Below are 20,103 nucleotides of genomic sequence, written 5' to 3'. Positions count from 1 at the left end.
TGTTAAAGGTATCATATCACGCTTTTTTCATCAATATATATTGGTCTAAGAGGTCCTCAAAACATGTCTTTAAAGTTTATGCTCAAAAAAACACTTTGAAATCAGATTTTGGCATGCCTGAAAAACCCTCTTCTTCAGCCCTCCTCAGAACAGTCTGTTTTCCCTCTGACCACGCCCCCTCAGGAAGTGGATGTGCCTCGGCTCTCCAGCACGTTAATCTAATGTTTACATGTTGGCTGAATATACACGGCTGCTCAGAGATCACGTTACTTCAACCCTCTGAATCTGATCCAGAATCTGATCCTGACGGAGAGGCGCCTGTAGCAGGACCTTTCTGAAGGATTGGTCACAGATTTAGTGTTTCTTGTTGTTTTATTTGTCAGTATGTAGACGTGTGTCTTGGTACACAGCTACAGCTACGACATGTAGCTATGTAGCTATGCTAACTAGCGCTCGCACTTATCCATGATAAATAAAAATCATCCACCAAATCTTCAAATCTGCAGACGTGGGGAGTAAAACTGACCTTTGTGTTTATTAAGACAGCCTACAACTAGCATGCCTCCCTCCTAAGCTCCTTGTTAGCACACATTTGTGCAGGTAATGAAAAACGGGGGAGGGATTCAGTATTATTTTATACAGTCTATGGGCTGAACAAGCTCCGAGCTCTGACTCCGTGACAGACCGGATATTGTTGTTACGTAACAAAAACACTGAAGTCTGAAACGGCTGGTTTCACACACATTTACAGAAAGGTGGAGAAATCAGAACAGGGGCAGAATGGATTTTTTTCATTCTCGGGGGGTTTGTAGACATGCCAGGGAAACATATTTCAGGTAGAGAACCATTAAAAAGTCCATTTTGCATGATATGTCACCTTTAACGCTATTTCATTGTTGATTCTATTATTTTTTTCATAAATTTCCTCAAAAATTAAAACAATGGAAACTTCAAAGTCAAAGATGACTGTTTAGCCAGATAAGCCCATTTATTCAGTTTACCCACAAATTAATACTGTTGTTTAAATGATGGGCTACCACTGCAGGTTGTAAGCTTGTGAGCTTGGCATGCTAATATCAGCAGTATGTGCAGAGAGTCACATTGTTCAGCTAACTTTTCACTGTTTGGCTCTTTGTTTTTAGTTATAGAAAGGAGATAAATGCAATCTCAACCATTCCACTGTTTGGATTCTGTCTATAACATTAAAATCCCAAAGACAAGCTTTGGTATAGTTTGCTAGCTGAGAGAGGAAGGGGGCTAGCAAACAGTCAGTGTCTCATGTACAATACAACTGTGACAGCTAGCTAGCTGGAGCCTTCAGAAAACAGTCTATTTGGCTCTGTTTGGTGGGGTTGGAGTTCACTGAGATAAAACATAAACAATGGGAAGTTTTGTTGTAACAAAATGTATTGGCTGTGCATTTGAAATAGTGCATGATAAAACATGATCTTCCTGTAAGTGTAAATGATGTAAACGAACAGTCGTAGAGCAACCCAAGAAAATAACATTTAAATCATATTGTCGCATCTCAACTCTGGTCTTGACTCTCTACCATTACATTAAACTTTTGATCAGCAGACAGGTCTAAAGACTTGTGCCAAGACTTTCTATCAGCACTCCTATTCTACAGGCTTCACCAATGGCAGTGTGATAGTGACATGAACTATATTTACTGCACAAACTGATATATTTTATGCATGTTGAGTTGTTGTACAGAATCTATATTATCTATTCTATATTTTTTAAAATAGTAAATGTGTTCCTAAGTATATCCCAGGATTTTTATTATATTTGGACTAAACGTCTGCATGCTCAGTTGGAGATCCCTGGTTGTATTATGGATGTGAGACAATCAGATTGTGCTGCAGATGTATTATGGTTGTATATACTCTGATGAAGTGCCTGTAACATTTTGAGATGAAACATATCCACCATGACAAAGAGATGATCCATATTTGCATGAAGCCTTCTTGTTGTTCCCTGTGAATGCTGCTGTAGGACTGCATGCATGGAAGGTGACTACAGGGCAAGCCTCCAAATGTGAAGACCAGGACCAGGGCTGAAGTCCAAGTCAGACCACTTTAAGTTAATCAGGTTAAGTTTACACCAAGTGAACAATGGGTCAAAATCAAGAATGCATTAGAATGAATACAAACTATGTTCTTTTTCACTTTCACTGTAGAAACATACATGTTGTATAGATGGTTTGCCAAAATCTAGACTTTCTTTCAACCCTTATGAGCATGTCAAGCTTGTAAACTCTGAAATGTATAGTTTAAATCCATTATATCCATCGTCTACTTGCAATAACAAAAAAACCAAAACACCATCTCCTTGTGAATTTCTTGAAAACACTTACAGTCTCCAGATATTCTGAGATTTTCATCAATGAACAAAACAGAGAAGTCTGGGACGCCATCACCATCAGACTGTAGATATTTCACGGCTTGTATGGTCCGTAGCACTTCAGCCCTGGTCCAGGCCGTGCATGCTGAGCCCCAATGGCACCCAGAAAGCACTTTTTGTACCAAGTTTTGTCGTTGCCAATAAAACCCAGAAGATCCCTGCTGTGGGAACGTCTGTCTGCCATCTGTTTTCTTGAGTTTCTCTCCCCATCCTGAGCTCTGCTCAGATGTCTTAATTCTGAGAATGAGGCCATGTTTAACAACAAAAACAACAACACAGTTTATCCCCCCGTGATTAGTAGTACAGGTTTCCAGTTTGAAGCAGGAAATCACAGAGTGGAGGAGAGATTAAGGAAAGTATTTTGGGGTTTGTAAAGTATTTTGGGTGAGTTAATCCGGATCTTTGGTAACAGATGCTTTGGCTTTTTAAAATTAACCCACAAACATGGATTTACAGCTTGTTTTTGTTGCTGTTTATTAGCTGTATGCTATCAAGTATCACTTATCCATTACTCCCTCTTGAAGTAAACACTGGGCAGGAATGTTTGCAGTCTACCTTTTGATTCTACCCAGACACCAAAAAATAATAACACATTTCTCTCTCATATTTTAACATTGATTCACTGTAATGAGTCATTTGTGTTCGCAGTATAGTCCTGTAAAATATCATTGACAGAAATAATAGCAAAAGAATGGTAATCTTATTAAGTGTGATGTTATAAATGCTGTGTTTATCACCGTATTTATATAGCATGACAAAATCTGATATCACTTTTAAAGAGGGTACAGGTTAAAGCCAGATCCTTTTTGAAAGACTTTGGTTTTATCTTGTTCGTATGAAGCCCTGAAAGGACATGGTTAAATGATTTTTATTCTCTGTTTTCTCGAGATAACAAGTTAATTTCAGTTGTTTTCTCAAGATCTCAACTTATTTATCTCATTATCTCGAGAAAACAACGCTTGTTATGTGACCACTGGGTTGATTTTCAGATCGCCAGAAAATCCTCTTATAACGAGATAGTGGAGCTTGTTTTCTCGAGATGATTGGATAAATTATCCCGTTCTCATGAGAAGTCGAGATCTTGAGAAAACAACTATAATTAACTCGGTATCTTGAGAAAACTGAGAAAATAAAAAGTATTTAACCATGCTCTTTTAGGGCTTCCGTATGTTTGGTAGGACTTAGCATTTAAGTAAATTGATTTATTCCCCTGTCCCGTGTTGTAAGCTGCTGTAACAAAAGAATTTCCCCCAATGGGGGATCAAATAAAGTATATCTTATCTTATCTTATATCTTACATCTAATTTCGGATAAAAGCTTAAAACCTGAATGCACCATAACTGTTTTGTTTTTTTTTCTAGTCTCTGACAACGGTGGGAAAAGCTAACAAGCCAAATTGAATTTGATGAATATATTTTACCACTAAAATCTCTCTGAAAACTGTCCCAATAAATATTCAACTAGTCATAATGTAATGGTTTAAAGGGATATTTTAGTTTTTTTGAAGTGGGGTCGTATGAGTTACATTACACTAGTACTCCTGCTAGCCATGGCGGTGTATCCGTGCTCATGCAGTGGAAGAACACCGGTCTGCATGGTGCGTCCGAAAATAGTGCCAAAACAAAGGGGGTTTCTGGCGGCAAAGTCAAGAGCTGCAATTTTTTCTAGTAGAGCATGCAATTGCACCTTGATGAGTGCCTGGACCATATTTTCTTAACTTAAGCAAAAATATGCAAAAGAGGTGTCCCCGTCCGCAGAGAATTGTAGCCTAGCTTGCCTGCCGGTCCTCTGGGAATTTTCTCATTAAAGGGGAAGAGCTCTCAGGCACTCATTGTGGCTAACAGGAGAGCAATAGTGTAATGTAACTCATATGACCCCACTTCAAAAAAACTGAAATATCCCTTTAAGAACATGGTTTTTTAAAAAAAATGGTCAAATACTACACTATAATAAAAAATAGAGACACATGATAGCTTGATAACCTACAGAAAAAATTAGATTGAGGAAACGTCCTATTTTGAAATGTGAATCAATAAATGAAGTAACCTGAGAGGAAAAGTTTCAGTGTTTTGACTTTCTGTATTTAAATGTTCCCAAATCATCATTTGAGAGGAACAACATCTATCAGGAAGACGTTTCCCCGTCTGTTGCCATATCAAAGGTAACACGATCACACTGCAGGAGGAGATGAATGCAGGTAGACGAGGATTGATGCTGTAGCGTCATCGCCGTACTTTACTCAGTCTCCTAGCAACAGGAAACATCAGCCTCCGCGAGGACCAATGAGGGCGCGCGCGGAGAGGAGTGTGTTGTGTCTTGTTGCTGTGAACGAGATATTTTAGGAGGCTGGAGAGCAGAGAGTGTCTCACCCCGGAGGAGCGCAGAGGCTGTGTGTGTGTGTGTGTGTGTCTGCAGGAACCGAGGAGAGCTCTGACTTCACACCGAGCAGGAGCGTCGTTGAGTCGGTGTGAGGAGGGAGGAGGATATCCACGGAGAAAGAGGCTTTAGCTGGGATTTACTGACCCTGCTGCTGCTGCTGCTGCTGCTGGACAGAATCATTCAAGGTAAGACGCTTTGAGAGGTGTTTAACGGATTTATTAAATGTAGTTTGCATTTTAAATGAGAGCTAATCTTTCTTAGCTTTGCATTAGGAAGGTGTTTTTATTAACATGGAGAGAAAGGTGAGGGTTGTATTGAAAACTCATTTTCGGGGATAAAATACAGATAAAATATTAAATAAAACGAAAATATAATATAATGACATAAAATAAAGCACACTGGAAAAATAAAGACTTTTAAATAACAACATTTGAAAAATACAATGATTTTAATATATGTTGTTATTACTGTAGTGAAATATTTTGATACCCATAATATGAATGTCCTGGATTTCCATGTTAAGTGTTTATTGAGGAGATCAGGTCTACTGAGTCAGTGAGCTCTTTTAAATCCCTTCTTAAAACATACTTTTTTGATCCTCCATCTGAATTTTATTTTATTTTATTTCATTTTAAACATCTCAAGAAATATATTGTGTTTTTACTAACTGCCTGTTTTATTTTGCTGCCCATGAAGCACTTTGTAACTCAGTTTTGAAAAGTGCTCCAAATAAAAAAAATGTATTATTATTATTATTATTATTATTTATTTATGGACTGATACAGAAATAAAACAAACAGACCCCCATTGTATTACTGTATTACATTAAATTGCTAAAAAAAAAAAAAAAACGTATAAAAAGTTGATATTTTAGTGACAATATGCAAACTAGAAGTCTTGAATTAACATCATGTCAGTGATTCAAATCCAGTTGTTTTGCCCCATAAAATGTCACAAGTCATGCACATCCCTAACCAATCTTAATTTAATTTAATTTGGTTGTAATTCAGGGAATAAAGGGTTTATTCAGTCATGACCTCCTCCACAGACACTTTTCCTTTCAGTGGAAATCTTCGCTGCAGAGCAACATTTATAGCGAGTGTTGCATCCAAACACACACACTCTTCCCACGCAGCCTCCCTCTCTTCATGAATCCATCATCGTGCATCATTCTCCCACAGATGAAATATTCAGGCTGCAGTTCAATGTTAAAAACTGCGTGAGTCACTGCAGCAGCTTCAGGGGAGAGCCAGCGCCAATGTTGTGCAACGATAAACCTTCCCACTCTGTGTTTGTGATGAGGCGATTGATTGACTTGTGGTGTTTTAGATAACGTTCAATCTACGCACGCACTCAATATAACACACACATCACCTCACACACGAGGGACCCTCTCTTCTCTTCTCCTCTTCCTTCAATTCAAATCAGATTCATGCCCTTTAGTGCAACATCAGAGGGTCACATAAGGATATTATACAGCAGTGCATGTTTGTGTGTAATAGTATCAAATGAAATGCAGATGTGTGAGTAAAAATGACTAATTTTTAATGACATCACATTTGGTATAAGCAGAATAAATGACACTTCCTTGTTTGTCATATTAAGAATATTTCATCTTTCTTTTTGTTAAAATTGTCATTTCTAGGATGCTGTTTGTTAACTGTTTTGTTTAATTTGTTGTCTTCTTCTTTATATCTTTCCTCTGTGGTTATTTCTCCAGCTTGCAGGTGCACACAGAGTTATTTTTGATTGCATGATTACATGGTGTGTTGTTTACAGAAAGGGGGCTGCTGTCTGCTCCTGTGTAAACTGCCTGATGACGGCTTCACGCCAAAACATGTCGATGTGTTAAATACCATACGCCTTACATGGAAAATGAAAGAAGGATTATTTCAGTAATGCTTTAAAATGACATGAATTTGAATTATGTCTTCATTGTTCGGCGTTAAAATGATCCAGTGTCAAAGCGCACAGAGGCTGCACAGATTTAATGAAGGATGATGAAATTCAAGTTGAAGAGGATCAAATTCACACATCAAATCGTAGCTCTGCTGCTGCGACGGTCGCATCTTCTTCAAGGATTTGTTTGGTTTCTGCATTCATGCTCGGTTGTTTTGGTCCTCCTCGTCACCCTCCCCCTCCTCACTCATCTCTCTCTCTCTCTCTCTCTCTCTGTATTCCCCACAGGAGCCTGAGGGTGATGTGGAGGCTCAGATCAGCTCAGACACTCTGATTCAAACTCCGGTCATAGAGCTGAGCGCCGGCTGTGGAGCATCAGCAGCAGGTAGTCAGAGCCACTATCTGTTACAGCAATGACCTCACAGAGGGTTTCCACTAGACTGACTTTACTGTACTTTAGAGGATTTGTTGGCACCATTGGGACCTCATATGTTTCCATGGTGAGGTTTTAACCACCTTGGGGAAATACATCAAGCTGTCATCACACAATGACATGTTATCGGTTATCACTCAAAAGTCTGTCATGGGGTACATTCATGCACTAAAGCTGACAAATCCTACATCTTCTTCATCTCTAACTGTGTCAGTCTGATGTCTATTGTGAGGCAGTGTACAGTCGGTTCATCAGCGCTCCTTTTGTTGTATAGCTGATGCTGGCCAATAAGAGCAATATAAAGGGTTATGGTAGTGTAGGTGCTCTGTTATGAAACACCTCGACCTCTTGAACCTGCAGGTACAAGTCAAATTTCTCTCCACAGAGTCTGAATGCAATAAGGAGATACAAGCACAAGCCTAAAAAATTTAATGTTTGTCTGGTTTTATTTAATTCTGTTTTATCTGCTTAACTAATGGTTTAGTATAGTGAGCAGGGGTTATGCAAATTAGACTTCCAACATAGTGAGCAAGACCCAAGCGTCAACCTCCGGTCTAAAAATATGATTCCAATGCGGAAGTGCTAAAAACTGCAGTTCATCGAGTGTCCACTTGAGGCTGGCTCCAGAAGTACCGGAAACCACATACACACCCATTCAAAGAAGCCGATCTTTACAGCAGAAATAAACATGTTTACAGCCTGGTTCAAAAAACAAGTGTAGTCTGGATAGCTCATTTCTCGATCGGCACACACTGTAGGGGGGGTGTATTTTTTCATAACGTGGTCATTTTGAAGATATTGAGATTAGGAGTCTGACAGGCGGGAACACTGTAGCTGTTGGCTAGGAGGCTCAAAGCAGCAATATGGCTCCCATCGACGATTGGCCTCAAAACAGTGCTTCAGAAACAGATGGGTGACGTCACAGATACTACGTCCATATTTATACAGTCTATGGCAAGACCCCTAGGTGAAGCAGAGGGGTCCTGTTCCACCTGAAAACTTTAAACACTTTTGCTATTATCACTACCTTTAATGGGAAGCTAACATTTTTTGCCACAGTGTCAACAGGCAGAGTTGAAATGTGCCGACTCCTTTCAGTGGATTGCTTTGACGTGACGTGTGTGATCAGGTTGTCTTTGCGTCTCCACTTCAGAATGAATCACCATTAGACCAATCAGGATCGAGTATTAAATACAGTCAGTGATTAATAAGAAAGCTGTGTAATAATCATATTTACGTCTCTTTCTGCACTACTTTGTCATTTCAAAGTGCTGTCAAAATAAACACACCTTGTCTGAATCAAACATGTTTGTAAAACTGTATAAACCCCCATACATGACACAAAAGATGCCAAAGTACAGCTGAGGTGATCTGAAAGGCTACGTGATAATTCGTTGTGGGGTTATCAGTACAAGTGACACCTGTCACATTATGCAATCATGGGTTGATATGGATTATTCAGGGATTGGTGTGGATTACAGAAGCTTTTAAGGTAACCCTAAAAACCCTCATTAATCTTGTTTCACAGCTGACTCTCATTGTTTGTAGTTCATACCAAATGATCCACATAAAGCAGGAGAGTGGGCTTTTAAATCCTGTTTGTTCTCGTAAAACTGCTGTATCAAGCGCCAAGAGGGAATTGTCACTCTGACACCCCTCGGTGTATTTTTAGAGCAGTATAATAGGTGTTATGTGACAAAAAAAACACCAATTTGAAATCTTGTTACAGATTAATATTCTTCAGCAGCCTCATTTCAGAAATGTTGGTGTCCGTTTCAGCCCTCAGATTGTTATTGTTGATATGAAAAGCACCTTCAGTGAATGATAACCTCAGGGCAGCTCATCACCAGCTTCATTTCATAGTCAGTTGATCAAGTGGATCTTTCTTCAGGGTGATTACTGAATGATTCTTCTACTTATTCACTCATGAGGTCTTGAGAATCAGCTTTATTCGCCAAGTATGCTTGAACACACAAGGAATTTGACTTCAGTAAACTGTGCTCTCTTTGTACAAGGCATAAGAATAGGAATAAGAATAAGAACTACAATAAAAAATAAAATAAAAATATAATAACAATAACCTTAGCTATAAATACAAAGAAACAACAAATAGGCTTGACTAATATGTACAGGCTAAAATAATATGATAAAGTGCAGTGGTGAGTTGCAGAGGTAGTTTTACATTATAAAATAGAAGTTAAATAATACAAAAAATAGAAATATGGAATTCTGCTTTGAGAATTGTTGCATTGTGTATCTACATGTATATTTACAGAGAGTATTGATCTGACAGGTATGACACTGTTATGGTTTAGTGTTCATCAGAGTGACAGCCTGGGGGAAGAAACTGTTCTTATGGCGGGTTGTTTTGGCGCACAGTGATCTGTAGCGCCTGCCGGAGGGGAGGAGTTTGAAGAATATAAGGTGTTTTATTGTGTCCTTGTGCTTACTGTCATTGTTTTGAATCTCAGAAGAATCAATCATGATTTCTAAAATAGGTGTAGAGTAAGAATCAGTGTTTTGTTATCAAAATTATGGATTATTGTTTCAATCTCTGTGTTTTCCTCAGAAGCCCCTTCACTCTAAGAGAGACCAAACCATTCAACAACGTCGAAAGTTGCTTACTTCAAGAGGAAATATGCGGAGGAGGAGGATTTACACGGAGGCCTACATGGATATTTTCAAAAAGTAAAAACCTCTTCTCTTTATTTGTTTGTTCCTCTTCATTGTTTTACTCTCCAGATCGTGTCTGATTCACATGGGGACTAACTCGGTGTTCCTTCCTATCTACTCTCTCTTCAGTTATTTTTCACTCTCATGTTCCTATTTCCTTTTCGTCAATCCTGACCCTCACTAACTCCCACACTGATTCCTTTTTTTTTTTTAAAGAATGTATTCCTCTTTCTCTTTATCTGTTGTCCTTTGAGTCCTTCAGCTGCTTTAACAGCACACACCAGAGCTTCTAATAATAGGCCACTCTTTGTCTGCCTCTATGCAGATGAAACCTCTCTGTTCGTGTTAAGATGAAAAGAAACACCACTCAGTGATTAAACCAAACAGACAATTCAACAGCAGATGTGTATACTCAAAGGTTTTTCTCTCTTTATTGTTTGTTTCCTTCGAACCGGCTAATTAAGTTCCCCAGGTTGGTAGTCTCAGCCCACCCAGGCATGAAATTACTCAGACTGCCGATTAAGCTCTGTCGCTAGAGCTGGTGCTCCATGTACAGAGGCTACAATCCTCAACGCACTGGTCCCAGGAGTATTCAGTGCATGCTGTCTCTCTCAAGCTGTCCTACCTAATTAATTTTTTTTAAAATCAGTTAAAGCTAATAAAACAAATTAATGTATGTGAAGAAAGAGGACGAGGTGATAAAACAAGGGAATGATCATTAAGTTTTAGCCTGATTTAATCTGGAATATTAGCAAGACAATGACTAAAAAACAGCCTGGTTATGCTAGCAGAGCTCAATCGCTAGCATACTAGCTACTCTTACAGTCTTGTTCCTGTTCTTGAGCTAATTCATGTTCTCTGTTTTTCTTTAATCAGAAAAAAATACAGAGCAGCAACACAAGATTAGGTAGCATTGATAGTTTTCTAAAACTTAGCTAGCTTGCCCCACCTTCTTCCTGTCCACAGGGGGCGCCAAATCAGACAAAAGCAGAAAGTTCCTCACAAGAGCTTTAATTACAGCTGACATTAATTTCATAAAAACTGGTTTCATATAGATTCAAGGTTGTTGGACATAGAGTTTGCCTAAAGCCAAAAACATTAACATTTGTCTTGAGTCCTTTTTGAATTGATTCACCTTGAGATACGCATCATTTACACCCTAAAATGTTTTGGTTGTGTCATGGAAAAAACACAATTTAGTTACAAAATATATGTTTCACTTCTCGTGTCCTGGAGCTTTGATCCTGACACTTAATCTGATTCTACATACTAAAAAATATCACCTTACTCATTTGAAATTGCCCTTCTTCTATGTTCTTTTAATTGTCTGGTGTCAAGTAACCATTTAAGAGCACAAATTGATCCCTTGTCTTTGTTTTTGCTACCTGTAGCACCTGATACTGCAGGAGGACCGGGGCTGCATCCTGAAGCTGTCCCTGGAGAAGCTGAGGTTCCTGGAGGACCCGGAGGCCTACCTGCGGCGCTCCGTCCTCATCAACAACCTGCTTAGGAAGATCCACCATGAGGAGGAGGAGCTTGAGGCCGAAGAGGAGGAGGAGGAAGAAGAAGAAGATGACATAGAAATGGAAGAAGAGGAGGAGGAGGAGGATGTCATAGGAGAGAGGGGGCAGCGGCGGCTGTTGTACCCGGACCGGAAGAGGGTGAAGGTGCTGGTGATGGACTGCTGCTCTCCTGCGTTCAGTCTGGAGGAGCTGCAGCATTACCGACTGGTGCCCTGTTACCCGTCAGCCGGGTGCCTGTTCAGCCTGGGTACCTGCCCGGGCCTCGCCCCAAACCACCAGGTCCTTCTATACAACCTGGACGACAACGGGTGACTGTCCTGTCCTCACTGACATGCCTCTTCTCACAATTGGAGAATGAACATCAGCACTCGTTACAGGCATGCAGACTTGTTACGTCCCTGTTATTTCTCGAGGGACAGGTGTGGTAAGGGTCTGCTTTGCTCGTCGCTCGTGTGTAACCACCACTTGTCACGTTGCTGAGATGCAGTGGTGGATTCAGACTCTTAAAAACCCTGATTTTTTTTTCTGGTCCAGGATCAACAGGTTCTCTAAAGTTGATGTCAAATGCAAACTCTGTTGCAGCCTCACTGCCATTTATTATAAAGTTAAAGAACCTGGAGCAGGCAGGAATTTTTTGCTGTTGATGTCGTGTTATTGATTTTCACTGTTTTTTTGTTGCTCATGTGAATCGTGAGCATATTCAGGGATTTACAGACTGCAAGCTACTTTTGATGCACCTTGGCTTGCGTGGAGAATTTATGCTGATAAGCTTCTGTTATCTTTTTATGCTACTGTGTGATTTATGAAATATTCTGTGTAACATTCCCTGGACTGTGTGAACTGTCAAACTATCTTAAGACCTTACATTCTCTGAAAGTTATCAACTGCCTGTTTGAAGACTGTTTCTGTGTATTTGATGTCCTGTTCTCATTTAACACACTGGTTATTTCCATTTTATATCACTTTGCTGCCCTCTGCTGGTGGAAGAATTCACTCTGTGGTCAAATTTGATAATGCAAGTGAATGAGAAGATAAGTCCGCTTATTTCACATTTACAGGCTGCATATGAATATTGACAAATGGTTGGCAACACACTTTGATGCAACTGTGTGAGGATTGAAGCATTGATTATAGTATCTGTTTACAGCTATGACTCCTCCTGTTGTCATCCACAAATAGCGGCTGGTGTATAACGGATGACAGACAAGAGACACAAAAGATATAATGATGTGAAATATGTTTTCATAGGAGACATCGATGTTAAACTTAAAATGACCTCATATTTACAAATAACCATATCATAACACATTTGTTTACTGCTATAACGCCACATAGTAGTGGTTTATGGAAAGGGTAATAATCTTTCTTTCTTGTTTTCCCTTTTTAGCTACATAGTAAAATAAATAATGTTTTATTTTTGTGGTTTAAAAAGGGAAATTATCCTATTTTCATTCTCTTCGGCTATAAAAGTTAAAGCCAAATAATTTGTTTATTAATTAGTTTCAGTGATTTATACCTTTAAAGCTGAATTTCTGAGGGAAAAAATGTCTTGAAATTGGTCATGTATTCCTTTTGTTTCATATTTCTATTTATAATTGCAACTGCCATTATATCACAAGTACAAAGTACCTCTTATAAAACTGACTCATCTTGTTTATGACCAGTTAATTAATGACTCATGCTTTTTTTCCATGTGTCTCTCACTGTGTTTAATTGTTCAGTCTCTGTTCAGGAGCTCTAGCGGGTTTGAAAATGTGCATCTTGATAACAAACACTATGATGTTAAACAACAACAACAACAACAACAACAACATACTGCAGGCAACTATTAAAGAGAAGTTTGATATTTTAAACAAGATTTATATTTTGATGAAAATGCTTAATCCATATTTAAGAAAACTATTTTGAAAAAGGGCCATTCAACTTTTTTTCAGGTTATTGATTATCAATAAAGTATGTAAGGTGACAATTTATGGTGTGTTTGATGCATTTTGTCTATCTATCTATCTATCTATCTATCTATCTATCTATCTATCTATCTGTCTGTCTGTCTGTCTGTCTGTCTATCTACCTGTCTGTCTGTATGTCCATCTATCTGTCTGTCTGTCTGTCTGTCTGTCTATCTATCTGTCTGTCTGTCTGTCCATCTATCTGTCTGTCTATCTGTCTGTCTGTCTGTCTGTCCTTTCTCTCTCTCTCTCTCTCTCTCTCTCTCTCTCTCTCTCTCTCTCTCTCTCTCTCTCTCTCTTTTTCAATAGATGTTAATCGTGTCACAAAAATTGGCTACAGAGTAAGCGCGGTCACGTTACGTCGTGACGTTTTGAGATAGTCTTTTGAGCGTGCGCGCCGGAACTACTGTTGCCTTCAAGTGCTTCGTCCTAACTCGAACTGTAGAGGCTGATATCCTGAGTGTCTTCAATTGATTAAAAGACAGTTCTATTTTGGAGCAAAGTAAACATAGCAGTTAAAACAAAATGTTCTTTATGTTTCATTGAATGCCACTACTTTTTATAAACACTAGTTATATTTGTTTTCATCTTTGCATTCAATGCTTCAAAAAGATAAAAAATAAAATACATTAAATACAAAAGAAGAAGGTACAATGTAATTTCTCATAACGTATTTTATAAAATCAAAAGGTTTTACGCTTTACCCACACAGCAATGAAAAATATAAGATGTTGAAAAGCAGAGAGTTGTAAAAGGCTAAGTTAGAAGCCCATATGACTCTGTAGAAGTGACTATATACTAAAGTGGTCAGGTATAGATGCATTTACATAGAAGAGGATTAGGGCCACTGAAATTTTTCGTTTTTTATTCCGAGAAAAATGTCTGACTTTAATCTCAGAATTCTGACTTTTTTTCCTCAGAATTCTGACTTTTTTTCCTCAGAATTCTGACTTTTTTTCCTCAGAATTCTGACTTTTTTTCCTCAGAATTCTGACTTTTTTTCCTCAGAATTCTGACTTTTTTTCCTCAGAATTCTGACTTTAATCTCAGAATTCTGACTTTAATCTCAGAATTCTGACTTTATTCCACTGAAAAAAAAAAACTCCAACATATTTTATTATTATAATTATTATTAATCCGAGAAAAAAAAATCATAATTCTGACTTTAATCCACTGAAAAAAAAGGTCCAACATATTTTATTATTATTATTATTATTATTATTATTATTATTATTATTATTATTATTCCGAGAAAAAATGTCATAATTCTGCCTTTAGTCTCAGAATTCTGTCTTTCTCTCAGAATTCTGACTTTAATCTCAGAATTCTGACTTTTTTCTTAGAACAATAATAATATTAAATATATTTTGGACCTTAATTAATTAATTTTTTTCAGTGGCCCTAATCCTCTTCCGTACATTTATCTTAGTCTTATTTAATCACTCATATTTCATATAGTAAAAAGCTTAATCGTTGTTTTAACCTAATTAATGAACGAAGAGTAGCGTAATTTCCCACAGCCCATGAAGGCATCACAGAAGGCGCGCTCCCCAGTCTGCTCTGTGGATCTGTCAGTTGCAGAAAAACCACTCAGGTAGCGGGACGTTGAACGCATCTGGACACGGTCGAACCAGACCCGACCCGCTCAGTTTCTCCAGAACCTTCCCACTGAAAACTGCTTTTCAACAGTTGTGGAATAACCCTCCTCGTTGTCTGAACTTGTTTGAGTTTAAAAACGGTTCAGGGTCCACTTCTCAGTCTCTGCCATGATGCCCGGGATGGCTAGCTATCGTTAGCTATCAGAGAGCCTGTGCTCGTTGTTTCAGCCGTGTGTGAGCTTCACTAACCCGGATCAAACATGGAGAAGAGTAGCCGCTTTATGGAGCTGTTCCAGTACCTCCAGGACCCTCATCTTGTCGCTCGCTTCCAGGAGGTTTGTGGGGTACACGGGACTTTCTCTAGAAGCAGGGAACCGGACCGGACTCACTCGCACAATAACGGGGCTTGCCATCATCACATCCCCGGGGGGAGTGAGAGTGAAGACCCGGCCGACATGGGAGCTGGAGAAGGGGAGAAAGTGACAGGAGGAGATGTCCGGAAGAGGATTACTGGGTCTAGTGCTGTCCAGAACGGGGCAGCCGTGTCTGCATCCACGGCCGGGGGAGAGACTGTTGCAGTGGGGGGTCAGACCGGGCCGGACTCAGGTACCCCAGCGACCAGCACTGTGAAACCCCTCCGCAAGAACTCTCTTACAGGCGACGCAGGTCAGGAGTTCCTGATAGAAAACCGGTTCTTGTACTACATGTTCACTTTCGGAACCGAGCTGGGCAACGAGCTCTTCTATATCACCTTCTTCCCCTTCATCATGTGGAACATGGACGCCTTTGTAAGCAGGAGGCTCATCATGGTGTGGGTCTGGGTCATGTACCTGGGTCAGTGCACTAAGGATGTGATGGGGTGGTCTCGGCCCGCTTCCCCTCCTGTAGTCAAAGTGGAGATGTTTTATAACTCGGAGTACAGCATGCCGTCCACACACGCCATGTCGGGCACTGCCATCCCCTTCTCCCTCTTCTTCCTGACCTACGGCCGCTGGGAGGTACAGTACAAGCATCCTGTGTGCTCATGTTAAAGTGTTAACTGTATTAACTCCATCTGATCAGCAGCAGCACGAGAGAAGGAGAAGTTGGCATGAACTGCTTCCTCTTGATGTGCACGAGGGAAACTGAGAAAGTTCCTCTCGTGATGATTCATTGCATCATGTTCCTGTATGAGCAGCAAGAGGTGGAAATCAATCCCTGAGAGCTAAACATACACATGTTGACCTTTTGTAGGCTGTCTAACATGACATTTAAACTACAACCAAAGCCATTTAACTACAAATACCACATTACCTGTGTGATGTCCTCATGTCAGCTTCATTCAGGAAATATTGTTAAGAGAAATGCAACAATTTTCGGGGCTCTGGATTTCAGGGCTCTTATTTCAGTCCCAGAGTTACTGAAGACACACCAATTAGAAGAGTACATCCAACAGATTCCAAACTACAGCATCCAAGAGTCCATCAAATCTTCTGCAAAGCAAAAATCAACAAAATCTGAACAGTGCCTGTAAATCACTAAAGGATAAACTGGGAACCAAGTGAGAGAAAGCACTGAGTCACTGAAAGTTAGATGTTATAAATACATATTAAAGGTGTTGCATTAATAATTTAAAAGCACCAAAACACCAAAAGAAAAATTAAATATATGGGTGTAAATAATAAAAAATCTGAGGCTGGAGGAACACACATTACACACACACACACACACACACACACACACACACACACACAGACTGAGAAATGCACACACAGCACTTTTCTGCCCTGCAGGATTCTGACCCTACACCTTACCGCCGTCTTCCCCCAATTAGGCCCCAGTTACTACCTCTGAGGAAGGATCAGAGGCAGAGAGACTTTGCCCCACTGTTTCACCTCTCTTCGCATTACACATTGTAGACGGGGCACAACAGGGGAGGGAATACACGGCTTTGAAACAGCAATATATGAGAGACAATAGTTCTGTGCAGTCATTGTAGACAATGATATCATTGCAAACTGTCACAATGTCAGTGATGAAAAACTTCAATCTCTTAAATCTGTCCCAACACATACACTGCCTCACTTAAAGGTGACATATTCTGCTCTTTTTTCATCAAAATATATTGGTCTAAGAGGTCCCCAAAACATGTCTTTAAAGTTTATGCTCAAAAAAACACTTTAGAAATCAGATTTTGGTCTGCCTGTAAACCCCTCTTTTTCAGCCCTGCTCAGAACAGGCTGTTTTCTGTGTCTGTGCCTTTAAATGAGAATGAGCTCTCTGACCACGCCCCCTCAGGAAGTGGATGCGGCCTCGGCTCTCCAGCACGTTGATCTAATGTTTACATGTTGGCTGAATATACACGGCTGCTCACAGACCCGCGTTACTTCAACCCTCTGAATCTGATCCAGAATCTGATCCTGACAGAGAGGCGCCTGCAGCAGGACCTTTCTGAAGGATTGGTCACAGATTTAGTGTTTCATGTTGTTTTTATTTGTCAGTATGTAGACGTGTGTCTTGGTACACAGCTACGAACATGTAGCTATGTGGCTATGCTAACTAGCGACATACATGTAGCTATGTGGCTATGCTAACTAGCTCTAGCACTTTTCCATGAAAACTAAAAATCATCCACTAGATCTTCAAATCTGCAGACGTGGGGAGTAAAACCAACCTTTGTGTTTATTAAAGGTGACATATCACACTTTTTTCATCAATATATATTGGTCTAAGAGGTCCCCAAAACATGTCTTTAAAGTTTATGCTCAAAAAAACACTTTGAAATCAGATTTTGGTCTGCCTGAAAATCCCTCTTCTTCAGTCCTCCTCAGAACACTCTGTTTTCTCTCTGACCACGCCCCCTCAGGAAGTGGATGTGCCTCGGCTCTCCAGCACGTTGATCTAATGTTTACATGTTGGCTGAATATACACGGCTGCTCACAGACCCGCATCACTTCAACCCTCTGAATCTGATCCAGAATCTGATCCTGATGGAGAGGCGCCTGTAGCAGGACCTTTCTGAAGGATTGGTCACAGATTTAGTGTTTCTTGTTGTTTTATTTATCAGTATGTCGACGTGTGTCTTGGTACACAGCTACAGCTACGAACATGTAGCTATGTGGCTATGCTAACTAGCTCTAGCACTTTTCCATGAAAAATAAAAATCATCCACTAGATCTTCAAATCTGCAGACGTGGGGAGTAAAACTGACCTTTGTGTTTATTAAGACAGCCTACAACTAGCATGCCTCCCTCCTAAGCTCCTTGTTAGCACACGTGTGCAGGGAATGAAAAACGGAGGAGGAGTTGAGTTGTATTTTATACAGTCTATGGACTGAACAAGCTCTGAGCTCTGACTTCCTGTTACAGACCGGATGTCGTTGTGACGTATGAAAAACACTGAAGTCTGAAACGGCTGGTTTCACACACATTTACAGAAAGGTGGAGAAATCAGAACAGGGGCAGAATGGATTCTTTTCATTCTCGGGGGGTTTGTAGACATGCCAGGGACACATATTTCAGGTAGAGAACCATTAAAAAGTCCATTTTGCATGATATGTCACCTTTAATATATATTTGGTATAAACGTGTGTGGCATGTAAGATCTTCCTTATAATTGAAGGTTTTTAATGCCTTCCTTTTCCCACACATGTTCCACATTTGGTTTTAAATACAACATGAACACATGCAAACATGATAAGTGCCAACTCTTGATACAGGAGCACAGAGACTTTGCCCTGTGAAGTCAGTCCTCTGAAGCTGCGTCATTAACAATTAATGCTCGGCTGGCCGAGTGGATACAGTGACAGCAGCCATGGCAGCTGTACAGCTGTATGAGCACATTTGTTTACTGCTTGTAGTGAAATCAAGCTCACTGTGAACACAACAAGAGCAACGTCTGCAACCGGCCGACACTGCACCATGCTATTCACACAGAATGGGGAAAAATAGATTCATACTTTTCTTCAAGAAAATAACATTTTGGTGATATTTTTGCCAAATATGGCCAAATTAATTCTACCAGCTTCTTCTTTGTAAATGTTGGATTTGCCTTCTTTTTCCAGCACTAACAGCCTGACTCTAGCCAGAGATGAGGACATGTTTATGTGCTGTCACTCTCTTCTCCCATTGCTGGAAATGAAGTGATGTTGTATTATATTTCCAAATTGTCAAAGTTTGTTTTAAACTAAACATCACAAGTGCCAGTGCAAAGAGGATGATGTAACCATAAACCAGGATACAAGTTTTTATCATGTACATATGGATATGATTAACAAGGTTCTCTGTGTGCATGTAAACGCCACTATGATAACACCTTGATGGATAAGGCTCATAAAAGGGATTCCAAAGCCTGTGTAAATGCACTCATTGGCCCAATCTCAATGTCCTCCCTGAACCCTGAACCCTGAACAAATTCATGTCCGGACTTACGTTTATGATCCACCACGATGTAGTGCTCTAACAGGTGCGTTCACTACCCTTTCTTTAACTTAGGTATCTTAATACCCTCACATATTCCCCCTTCTGTTCTCCAGCATTGTTCATAAAGTTCATTAAGACTTACTGAAGTGCTCAAAGTCATTGGAATAACATGCATGCAGGAATTTTGTTTTCACAAGCCATTCTCAGTTGTTCCTTTTTTTTCACCTCCTCCTATTCACTCTGGAGGAACAACACTCCATTGTGTCGTAGTCTGTAAAAGCCAACAAGAAGGTCTGTGTAGTCCACTTCCATTGTCTTGCTGTGCATCCATCCACATAGAGAGGGATGAGATCAACAAACTGCAGGAAGTCCATTTGAGTTTCATGGATCTGAGAGGCCAGGGACAAACTCATCCAGTGTGAGGATGCTGCAGCTAGCTTAAAGGTGACATATCATGCAAAATCGACTTTTTAATGGTTCTCTACCTGAAATATGTGTCCCTGGCATGTCTACAAACCCCCCGAAAATGAAAAAAATCCATTCTGCCCCTGTTTTGATTTCTCCACCTTTCTGTAAATGTGTCTGTCACGGAGTCAGAGCTCAGAGCTTGTTCAGCCCATAGACTGTATAAAATAATACTGAATCCCCCCTCCGTTTTTCATTACCTGCACAAATGTGTGCTAACAAGGAGCTTAGGAGGGAGGCATGCTAGTTGTAGGCTGTCTTAATAAACACAAAGGTCGGTTTTACTCCCCACGTCTGCAGATTTGAAGATCTAGTGGATTTTTATTTGTCATGGAAAAGTGCTAGCGCTAGTTAGCATAGCTACATAGCTACATGTCG

At 39.9% G+C, this 20,103-nt stretch overlaps 1 protein-coding gene and 1 long non-coding RNA gene across 2 annotated transcripts in view; both read left to right on the top strand.

Annotated features, from left to right (window-relative positions):
* The first annotated feature begins 4,525 nt into the window (after positions 1 to 4,525).
* On the top strand, positions 4,526 to 13,169 carry LOC117806380. The gene is made up of 4 exons (XR_004629658.1): positions 4,526 to 4,970; positions 6,973 to 7,069; positions 9,687 to 9,805; positions 11,182 to 13,169. It is a non-coding gene; the product is annotated as an uncharacterized LOC117806380 (long non-coding RNA).
* A 1,638-nt stretch (positions 13,170 to 14,807) lies between these two features.
* The window catches only part of sgpp1 (sphingosine-1-phosphate phosphatase 1), a 38,910-nt gene continuing 33,614 nt past the window's right edge, over positions 14,808 to 20,103 (top strand). The window contains exon 1 of the mRNA XM_034675212.1: positions 14,808 to 15,858. Within this exon, the coding sequence (XP_034531103.1) occupies positions 15,121 to 15,858 (738 nt within the window). The 5' untranslated portion in view covers positions 14,808 to 15,120. The remainder of the gene's footprint in view (positions 15,859 to 20,103) is intronic.

Source organism: Notolabrus celidotus, chromosome 22 (genome assembly GCF_009762535.1).
Source record: "Notolabrus celidotus isolate fNotCel1 chromosome 22, fNotCel1.pri, whole genome shotgun sequence".
NCBI classification, from domain to species: Eukaryota; Metazoa; Chordata; class Actinopteri; order Labriformes; family Labridae; genus Notolabrus; species Notolabrus celidotus.
Note: the sequence above shows the minus strand (reverse complement) of the source record. Positions and strands in the feature narration are given on the sequence as shown.